At 42.9% G+C, this 11,390-nt stretch overlaps 1 protein-coding gene across 2 annotated transcripts in view; it reads right to left on the bottom strand.

The window, feature by feature from the left end:
• Positions 1-370: 370 nt before the first annotated feature.
• Positions 371-11,390, bottom strand: part of LOC122539516 (probable E3 ubiquitin-protein ligase HERC4) — an 86,429-nt gene continuing 75,409 nt past the window's right edge. Inside the window, exons 21-24 of one of the 2 annotated variants that reach the window (XM_043674460.1) lie at positions 9,897-9,982; positions 6,661-6,844; positions 3,776-3,875; positions 371-2,505 (exon numbers count right to left, since the gene is read on the bottom strand). In XM_043674460.1, coding sequence (XP_043530395.1) covers positions 2,291-2,505; positions 3,776-3,875; positions 6,661-6,844; positions 9,897-9,982 — 585 coding nt within the window. In that variant the 3' untranslated portion in view covers positions 371-2,290. The remainder of the gene's footprint in view (positions 2,506-3,775; positions 3,876-6,660; positions 6,845-9,896; positions 9,983-11,390) is intronic. The other variant, XM_043674461.1, reaches the window with a different exon arrangement.

Genomic DNA, 11,390 nt, shown 5'->3' with positions numbered 1-11,390 from the left:
TCTCCTCTTCCCCCTTTGCTACCCTTCTCCCCTGTTTTCCATTTTGCCTCTGCTTCACCCATCTCCCCCCCCATCCCCCACATATTTTGTCACACAGCACTGGCTTCAGTCTTGGTCATTCACAGCTCCTAATCCCCCTATAATCTCTCTATGCACTGTCATTATCACCTCTTTATTGCTACCTTTGCTTCTGGAACCATGACTCACTTTCTCTCAGCCGAGTATAAATACCTCCCTATTTCTCCCCTTTTTTTAGCTTTGACAAAGGGTCAGTTAGACTCGAAACATCAGCTCTTTTCTCTCCTTACAGATGCTGCCAGACCTGCTGAGATTTTCCAGCATTTTCTCTTCTGGTTTCCTCAGAAGTCAGTGTCAGAACTGAGTTTTCCAGCAATTTCAGTTCATCCAATCTGATATTGGCTTTAATGGCACCCTCTACAGGTTCTCTGTGAGCAAGGATTCTTTAACCAGTCATCAAGAATCCTTACTAAGGCACAATCTTCAAACCAGGAAGTAAAACAAAAATGATAAATTACATTAAAATCATGACAGAGACAGCAAAATTGGTTGGGTCTACTGGCGGTATTTAAAAGGGGAAGGTAAAAAAATTCACACTGTCTTTAAATACAATCTGGAAAATTATTTTCTTCTCTTGGAATGAGATTCAACACATGTTTTCATTTTTCCAGGCCAAAAATGTTCATCAATAGTCATTATCACTTCTTATACCTTTAAAATCCCACGTAATCATAAATAATTCAGCCTCAATTTTTCAGCATTTTATAGTGCAGGACTGGTGGAAAGGTACCCTGCGTTAATGCTGTTGTGATGATATTAGTGCTGAGTCTGTTGTTGGGATAACTGTAATGTATCCTGAGAACTGTGCCCTCTTTTCCCTCCTTTAGGTCACTCTTTAAAACCTATAGGTTTTGCCAAGTTCATGGTCACCTGACCTAGGATTTGCTTCCATGATTTAAAATGTCATAGTTTGGTTTATAATGTTCCCCTGAAGTACCTTGAGATTTTTTTTACTTTAATGGGACTGTACCAAGAAATTGCTGAGGTTCAAACACATCAGGATATCTTCTTCAAATTCCCAACCCGTTCCCAAGCCTCACCTTCTCTAATCCCATAACCAATGGCTGATGAAAATATCATTTCACAAATAATGGAGATTGAAACATTGACCATCCCCTTTTATTCTAAACAACACATAGTATATGTTATAAACATGATCTCACCAGCATCCTGAGTAGTACAAAAAAGGTATGTGCTTAAGACTGACTTAGAGCTAGAAACATTATGATAGTTATTGGCTTAAACCTGAATCTGTAATCATCTTTATCACCATCAATTTACATTTTCTTAACTGCTGATACCACATCCAAAATATGAATATATTAAGAGCCAATTAACTAAAACTAACAAGTGAATATGTTCAATATAAAGGTGACGTCTCCATCCAAAGGTGAGGTTTTGAGATCAAAGTCTTGGGCAGAAGTTTAAGTGGCAACTTTTACAGAAGTGCCATAATATTTTTGAGGAATTTGCATTGTTAATGAGGGTTAATTTGCAGCATGTTGTACTGGATTTGTTATCTAGGAATGTCCAGTGATCTTGGTGTGTCGCTATAATACCACTAGGTCAATCCACGAATCACAGAAGTGTTATGGGACAGGAGGGGGCCATTCAGCCCATCATTTCTGCTCCAGCTCTTCAAAGAGCATCATGACTTAGTGCCATTCTCCTTCTTTCTCCCCAGTCTGGGAATGTCACAGTTGTGCAGTTCAGTCCTGAGCTAGGTATGGGGGATTGGAGAGGGGAGTGGGAAGGCTGGAAGAGGGAGAGTGGTGTAGGAGGATGGGGGTTACATTGACAGATCTCTCTGTTGTGGTGTTGCCTCCTCAGGGTTTAGGCTGTGTGTATTGTCCATTTTACCAGAGGATCTGTTCAAGCAGCTCTGGGACAGACAAGCCAATTGATGCGAGGGCTTTTCTCAGTATCTCCTGCCTACCACCTTTTTATTGGCGAGTATGCAAAGGGGAATCCTGGAGAATCAGGGACAAGTGCAGCTGATAGTCAATGAATCTTGAAAAACCAAGGTTGATGCTTACATGAAGCATATGAAATGTTATGACTGACTGAAGCCAAAAGCTCATGGGTCGATTTTTATATAAATGGTAGCAATGGTGCTAGAAAGGATGGAGATGTGGTAGGTTCAATTACTGTGCATTGATGATCAATAAGGACAAATATACAAAATGAAGAAATGTCTTCTAAAGATTTGTCACTATGCTATGCCAAATTTTCTACAGCATCCAATTGCCCGCAGGAATCTCTCCCTCAGAACTTCCATACTGCTGTACTTGGGCAGATCCAAGCTCATGTTACAGGTGTGGGCAGCTGGGAAGTATAAATCGGGATCATCCTTTGGGACATAATTGATAGTAATGCGGAGTTTCTCCATGCCACCAACTGGAACCCTCTCACAACCTGTTAGGAAGGCTGAAACAAATAATTATTAACACTGTCAGCAATAACTAATATATTGCACATATTTTCCAAAATGCTGGCCTACCCTGGATCATTTCCTACATTGGATTTTCAGACTCCCCAAAGCATTTTTCAGTCAAGGCAGTAGCTTCTGAATTGCAGTCACTGTGTCATGTAGGGAACCAATTTGCACACTGCAAACTCCCACTGATAATGACCAGGTAATTCATTGTAAGGGTGATGTTTGAGGGATAAAACATTGGTCCAAAAAAGGAGGAAATCTCGCTTGCTCTCCTTCAGAATAGTGGCCAAAAAGACAAAATTTTCACCGCTGCTGAAAGGCCAGATCAGGCCTTGTTTTAATATCTCATCAGAAAGTCAGGGCCTCCAACAGTGCAGCATACCAGCTGTGACTTCACTGGGATGCCAAACGTTATGTATAGGCCCCTGGATTGAGAGTTGAAGCCTCAACATTCTGACTGAGATGAGACTGTTACTCACTGACCTAAGATGGATGCAGGGGCAAGGGAGGGAAGAAAACAGGACTTGGCAATAGGTCTATGCCAGCAGCACTGGCAGTATGGGTCACCATGGGTCTGGATTTATGAACAGGATGGCAGGGTTTTAATGAGAGGGAAGAAGATATTGCCATATTTCCGAATGTTACAATGTTAACAGATATAGGCATGATGTGGTCATAGCTGGTGAATGGGAAAACATTCCGGATCATGGTAGATCTAACTGCACCTTAAATCTACAGCATTCCTCTCTAATCTAAACCCTATCCCACAAAAGCTAGACCCAATCTCCCTGATCTGCATCCTTGCTCCAATGCAGGCCCTGTCCCACTATCTCGATTTTCTCTCCCAAATCTAGATCATATCCCCCAAGAATGACACTCCCCTCTCCCAATCAAAAGTCTACCCTGCCAATCTAGAAGCTACCCGAATCTAGGAACTACCCCAATCTAGACCCTACCCCAATCTAGATCCTGACCCTATCCAATCTACCCTGCCACCCACAAATGGATCCTAAACATTCCCTCCTGATTACTTATCCTCTTTAGATCACTCACTCCCTTGCTGGGTACAGTTGTCAGGCCAATCTAGCTGACTATGGCTGGAAGTCAGAGAATTGTTTCTCCTGAGTGATTGAATTTGATGGACCCCCTGACAAATCCATTCTGGTCAGCTTTCTTGGTTGTTGATCCTCTCCCCTCTCTCCTCACAGCCCAGGTGTTATCAGAGCTTCTGTAACTCTGCAAAACAATGAATTCACTCACCAAGAAAATGTTTCTTCTCTTCCTCTGTCAGTCCATGAAACATTTCCCAAAAATTTGCAATGGATTCATCAGCCTCTGTGTATCCACTGTACTTTGTGTTCTGTCAGTATGTACAGATGAACAGGAATCATCATTGGGCACAGAATATGGTGTTACAAAATTGTCACACAAAAAAGACTCATCATTCCACAAAACAAAACACGGCTTTAGGTGTAATCAATAACATTTTTGTGTTTGTTTTAATTGGTTCAGGAATACAGGCATCACTGGCTGGGCCAGGATTAATTGCCCATCCCTAATTGCCCAGAGGGCAGTTAAGAGTCAACCACATTGCTGTGGGTCTGGAATCACATGTAGGTCAGGATGGCAGATTTCCTTCTCCAAAAAACATCAGTGAACCAGATGGGTTTTTCCAACAATTGCAATGGTTAAATGGTCATGATTAGCTTATCTCTTTATTCCTGATTTTTTATTAAATTCAAATGTCACTATTCCACAATCAAACTCTTGTCCCCATGTCACATTAGCTTGGAGTTTCTGGATTAATACTCCAGTGACATTTCTAAAACACAATCACCTTGCCTATTAATATATTAACAAATCCTCTTCATAGCAGCGTAATCAGAAATAATTTGATACTGAGCTACTTAAGGATATCTAGGGAAGGAACTATAGAACTTAGAGCACAGACAACTGCAGAAATAATCACCAGAGGAAAACTATTGGGAGCGTTCAAGAAGGCGGAGTTAAAGATTTGGGGAGTGCTGACAATTTGGAGGTTACAGGAAGGGGCAGTACAGGAGTTGGGGTGTCAGGTTTTGGCTAAAAAGACATCAGTGAGGACACTTTTACAGTCCTGCATACAATTCTGGTCGCCCTTCTGTAGGAAGAATATTGTAAAACTTGTAGGATGGTAAAGAAATTTACAAGGATGTTGTTGGAACTGGAGAGTTTGAGTTGGAGAGAGAGAGGCTGAATAGACTGGAACCGTTTTCCATGGACCAAAAGTGCTGAGGGGTAACCTTATAGAGGTTAATAAAATCATGAGGGGCATGGATAGGGTAAATAGACAAGGTCTTTTCCAAGGGTAGGGGAGTCCAGAGCTAGAGGATTTAAACTGAGAGGGGAAAGATTTAAACGGGACCCGAGTGCCAATATTTTCCACACGCCCAGTGGTCCATGTATGGAATGAATGGTAAGAGAAGTAGAGGTGAGTACAATTACAATATTTAAAAGACATTTGGTCAGGTACATGGATAGGGAAAGGCTTAGAGGGATATGGACCAAATACTGACAAATGGGATAAGTTCAGTTTAGGATACCTGGTCAGCATGGAGGAGTTGGACTGAAGGGTCTGTTTCTGTGCTGTATGACTTGATGACGCATAATGTTGTAGGGTTTGAAAGCAAGGATGAAAATTTCAAAACTGGATGAGAAATGAACATGAGTCAGCAGCTCCAGGGCTGGTGGGTGAACCGAATTTGGTGCTAATTAAGATGTGCAGAAAGTTTGGAAAGACCTCAACTGCATACAGTCTGGTCGCCATATTACCAAAAGGATGTGACTGCTTTGGAGAGGGTGCAGAGGAGGTTCGTCAGGATGTTGCCTGGTATGGAGGGTGCTAGCTATGAGAAGTGGTTGAGTAGATTAGGATTATTTTCATTGGAAAAAAGGCAGTTGAGGGGGGACCTGATTGAGGTCTGCAAAACCATAAGAGGTGCAGACAGGGTGGATAGCAAGAAACTTTTTCCCCAGAGTGGTGGACTCAATTACTAGGGGTCATGAATTCAAAGTGAGAGGGGAAAAGTTTAGGAGAGATATGCATGGAAAGTTCTTTACACAGAGGGTGGTGGGTGCCTGGAATGCATGGCCAGTGGAGCTGGTAGGAGTGGGAACAATATTATCATTTAAGATGTATCTAGACAGATGCATGGATGGGCAGGAGCAGAGGGACACAGATCCTTAGAAAATAGACGGCTGATTTAAATAGAGGACCTGGATCAGCACAGGCTTGGAGGGCTGAAGGGCCTGTTTCTGTGCTGTAAAGTCCTTTGTTCTTTACAGAAGGTAAAATGTTGGAAGCCAGACAGGAGAGTTTTGAAATAATGAAGTCTGATGTAACAAGGGTGGGGAATTAAGGTTTAAGCAGCAGATAAGCTGAGACTGACAATGTTAAGGTGGTGGGAATAGGCAGTAGCACAGAGTCAATCTGACACCCATTGTGAACAGTGTTGTTAGTTATACATCGCAACAGATAGGTGATATACCTTTAAGAGAAATGCTCATGATGTCATCACCATACCGTGGCATGTGGTATAAAGCCCTCAGACCCCATCCTACTTGCTTCTTCTGAAGCGTGACACTCTGAAGGGATTGTGCTGCAGTGAATCAGAATTGCTAGCTTGTGTCCGAACATACAAGTGCTTGTGATTACAGTGTACATCTATAGACACCAGGTTCACTGAATTCTTCAACACTACGTGACCCTCGGCTCATTCGTATGTTACGAGAATTAACACAGATATCACTTCATGATCATGAATATCACAACATGTCATATCAAAGAGTCAGTTTCAGCCTCAGGCAGTTGCCAGGAAGAGGAACGGAGTTTGTAGTGAGGATAGAACAAAGGTTTTGATCTTTCCAAGAATTAACTGGAGGAAGTAATTATAAAGGTTGATTAGCATGGAGAAAGGGGCAAGGCTTGGAGAGTCTGGGGTTATCGGTGACAGATCCATGCCACACTGCCACTGGGATATCCCTATCAACCTCGTTTTGCACACTTCAGACAGATTTCCAGGGAGATAAAATCAAGTTGCTTGTTTGTCACAAAGAGTTTACAACAAAGTCTTAAAGACACAAGGTACAGGGAGATAGTGGCTCACTTTCTCCAGCAGTTGCCAGTCATATTTGGTGTTTCCATGAATCACAGCCATCAGCTCAACTGGCAGAAATATATCGACAACTGGCAGTGGGCAAACCCCCCGAAATCCATCTGCAAAGGCTTTAAAATGTTTCTCCACTGATGTGTTAAACACATAGTTGACATAGGACTCGACAAATTGCTTTCTGAAACAAAGAAATGCAAACAGAGCAAAAGTTAAACTCTAATGGCATCAGCCCTCAACAGGAGGAAGTTCAGATTTAGGGGTCATAAATTTAAGTGAGTCACTAATAAATCTAACAGGAGGTTCAGGAGAAAGATCTTTACACAGAGTGTGGTGAAAACGTGGAATGCGCTCCCACAGAGATTGAGTTAGAGAAATAGTTTAGAGGTATTAAAGAGAAGCTGGATAAACACATGAGGGAGAAGTGAGTGTGAGGAAAATCTGATGGATTGAGATAAAGCTGGGAAAAAGCATCAGTATGGAGCATTTGGGCTGAATGGTCTTTTTCTGTCTCTGTTGATTCAATCTAACATGATGTAACATTTCATGCCCATCTAAAGGTACAGTTGCCATGCTCCCACTCTCTCAATGAATAGAGCGACATGAGTGGTGCTGGTTTAACTTGAGGGTCTCACACTTCAGAAAGGAATGAGGTCAAGGAGGAGAGTCATTCATGGTAACCACGGCCAGTGTGGGAAATGAACTCCAGCTACTGGTATCATTCTGCATTGCAAACCAGCCATCGAGTCATCCAACTCCATCACACCTGGGGTATACCCGAGATCACTAGAAACCAGGTAGGTTTAAAAGCTGCATGTCGTGGCACCACAGGTCCCAGTCAGGATGGCAATGACTGTGCCATTTCTGTTCTCAATTACTGCTCAAAATGAAGTGACTGATTTTATAACCTCACGGTTGGTCAGTTCTCATTTCACAACTTATTTGGTGTTGTATAACTATGTAATAGTCACTACATGGGTTGGAAAAATACTCCCACTGTTACAGAGAGACGCTGTTGTGGTTTCTGTCCTGAGCTCTGTTTGCTGTAGGTTTTGGATGCTTTGTTCCAATGGACTTTGTGCTAAGGAAATGGATTGTTTGATGGGAGTGCTGTGGTAAGAACTGCCTCACTCCTAACTCATTGACTGCACAAAGCTGTCAGTGAAGTCTCAGAAATTTAACATCTATCAGTCAGGGTAAATGGCTCTGAAATGCCTTGAGTGTTGGCAAAAAAAATGAGACACAACATCAACATTTCTTGGCTTGCACTTAAAATAGGTATGGAAGGTTTGATTTATAAAGAAAGGCTAGGAATTTTTTCACTGGAGCATAATAGGTTGAGAAGTGACCTTATAGAGGTTTATAAAAACATTGAAGGGTATAGATAGGGTTAATGGTAAATATCTTTTCCCTAGGGTGGGGGATTTCAAATCAGGCAGCACATTTTTGAAGTGAGAGAAGAGAGATTTAAAAAAGACATGAGGGGCAAATCTTGTACAGAGGGTGATTAACATGTGGGATGAGCTTCCTGAGGAAGTGGGTATAAATACAGTGTTTAAAGACATTCAGGTAAGTACATAATAGGAAAGGTTTGGAGGAATGTGGGCCAGGAGCAGGAAGGTGGGACTAGTTTAGTTTGGGATTATATTTGGCGCGGACTGGTTGGATCAACGGGTCTGTTTCCGTGCTGTATGGCTCTATGTTTGCCCCCATCCACAAAAAGCAGCCTGTTTGATCGGCACCTCAGCTAACATCTTTGACAACCGTTCCCTCCAACACAAGATGCTTGGTCGCAGCAGTGTGTACATCTACAAGATGCACTGCAACAACTCACTATGGCTCATTTGACAGCACCTTCCAAAGCCATGACCACTTCCATCTAGAAGGACAAGGGCAGGAGATATATGGGAACAACACTCCCTGCAAGTTCCCTCCAAGCCACCCACTATCCTGACTTGGAAATAAAATGCTGTTCCTTCAGTGTCGCCAGGGTAAAAATCCTGGAACTTCCTCCTAATAGCATTGTGAATCTACCTACAGCACATGGACCCTCTGTTCAAGAAGGCAACTCACCCCCCACCTTCTGAAGGGCAACTAGGGATGAGCATTAAATACTGGTTGAGTCACTGATATCTTCATCCTTAATTTAACTTTTAAAAAATTGTGTCAGGACAGAATTACAAGAATACCAAATTTCAAGGGAGCAACAATTTAAGTAGCATTACAAAACGGTTCAGATTTATTGGCGAATGGACTATGAATGGGAAAGATGTTGTCATGCAGAGCGCAGCAGGGAACAGTTGACTGCCAAGCTTCTATTTATATTCAAACCAGGTAAGTGGAGTCTGATTGATCAAGGCATTGCCATGGGGAATATGTCAGGAAATGGTTATCTCCCAGACTTTTCTCTCGTTGAAAAAGACTTCATGCAAGGACATGGTTTTTTTACTGTTTGCTAAAGTCATGCCCAACCGACGATCTTAAATTGGTTACTAGTGTAATTCTCCACACAATTGGGATTATTTAGCTAGTAGGAGAAAATGAGGGCTGCAGAAACTGGAGATCAGAGTCAAAAGGTGTAGCACTGGAAAAGCACAGCAGGTCAGGCAGCATCCGAGGAGCAAGAGAATCGACGTTTCAGGCATAAGCCCTTCATCAGAACTATTTAGCTAGTTCTATCCAATCTGGATTCATGTATAATGTTGGACATTTTGTTCTGAGTATTGCAAGGACATACTGGTTGAGTAGAGTCAGTACTCTGCCTGTTGTGAACACCCAAGATATTTGTTTGCTATACCTGATGCTGAAATAGGGCCCAACAAAACTATTCTGTGGAATAATAACTACCGTTGGTCAGATCATTGCTCACTGTCTGTTGTGCAAACTCACGAATCATCCCAAGGCCACCATGTTCTGTCCCAGAAAGTGCCTTATCTATATCAAATTATCCTGGAAGGCTAGACTGTCTCAAAAATGTGAATGATAGGTGAAGCTAGCTGTACCTCTATGCAGTAGCAATGTGAGTTTATTCTCCACTGACAGGACACTACCTACTACACAATGAGGAATGTGATGTGTGAATTTCACTGCTCTGAAGGCTGTAGATCCCAAAGATTCATGAATCAAACAGCCCAGACCTTCAGCTGTGCTGTCCATGAAGTATTCTGACATGTCCTGAGGTCATGGAAGATGCTTTCGAAGATTAGTCTTTCTCTTACCAAAAGGAGTCTTACCTGTTCTGTTTTGTTACAGGAATGTTTTTACCATTGGGAATAAGCTCATGTTCAGTAACTGATCCATCAATCATTTCTCTCCCTACCTGAAAAAGACAAAGCCAACAAACTGAGCTGAGCTGAGAAATAGGAAACAGATTCAGAAGTGATTTTATCACTAGAACACCAAGTACATTTGTATTATGATTCTTGACTCCTACTGCAACAGAGATATTAACACATTGGTTCTTTGGAGAAATACAATCATACCCTTACTTGCTGGCTTATCTTAGTAAAGTAACCTCTATACCAGTACTTTTGGACATGGCCTGTTGGAGCCTTTAAATAGACATGTCTTTAAACATTAAGGTGAACGATGCAATTGTGTGAAATGTTGAGGCAACCGTTACAGATCTTACCCAGTTGGCTGAAAATGTAAATCAGGTGGAGATATCGAAGGAGGGAAACTTAATCAATGTTTCCCACTTTACAATGCAGCCCCAAAGCAAATTTAACTCCATTTACTTTTGATTGGCGTATCCTCTCATTAGAATAAAGAGGAATTTGAGAGAAACATATCGAAGATGGACCTCACAGCCCTGTTCTCTCAGCCCATTGATGAGAGACTGCGTCTGAATTCCATTTGCTTGCCTCATCCTTCTCTTTCTGTCATCTCCTCCAGTCCCAATAACCCACCGAGATCTCTGTCCCTCCTTGATTGTGATTGCTCCGTCACTAGAGGTTGTGCCTTTAACCTCCTGAACTTCTGTCTCTCTGGACTTCTCCTTCTCAATATCCCTCCTCTTGTCTTTTACAACGCGCCTTAAAACCTACCTCTTCAATCAAGCTCAGTCACTAAACCTGACAACCCCATGTACGACTTGACATTGAATTTTGTTTGATAATTGCTTCTGTGAAGCATCCAGGAACTTTTAAAACCTCATTAAAGGAGTCATATGAGTGGAGTCTGTTGTTGAAGCCGAGTAATGGCTTGGCCACAGACAGATAAACCAAGGACTTTCCAATGGACCAGTTAATACATTCAACTGCCCACTTCCGAAAAATAGCAAAAGAGAACTGGCAGCTACAGGGTCATGTCTGATCCCAATGATCAGCAGATGTCAGCGCACTCCCGCACATCACCAACAAATCCCCATCCTATCCCCATTTTAAGTGCGAGCAGCAGCTGAGAAGGAGCGGGAGCAGCAGAGGAAGTGACGTGGACCAGAGGGGCAGCCGGGAAGGAAAGCAGTGACCATATATATATCAGCAAGGCGGCTAAACCCGAGACTCTACTATTGTAGTGTCTCCCACCCGCCCTCCTCCCCTAACCTAGTTAATAGGTAGGAAGAGCGGAAGCGACGACCAGGGGACTGCCGGTAATATATCTGGGCAGTGCCTGAACCCGAGACACTACACGTGTTGTGTCTCCCGCCCCCCCCCCCCCCCCCCCCCCCCCCCCTCCCCCCCCCCCCCCCCCCCCCCCCCCCCCCCCCCCCCCCCCCCCCCCCCCCC

This window comes from Chiloscyllium plagiosum, chromosome 32, assembly GCF_004010195.1.
Source record: "Chiloscyllium plagiosum isolate BGI_BamShark_2017 chromosome 32, ASM401019v2, whole genome shotgun sequence".
NCBI classification, from domain to species: domain Eukaryota; kingdom Metazoa; phylum Chordata; class Chondrichthyes; order Orectolobiformes; family Hemiscylliidae; genus Chiloscyllium; species Chiloscyllium plagiosum.
This window is presented reverse-complemented; position numbering and strand designations above follow the sequence as displayed.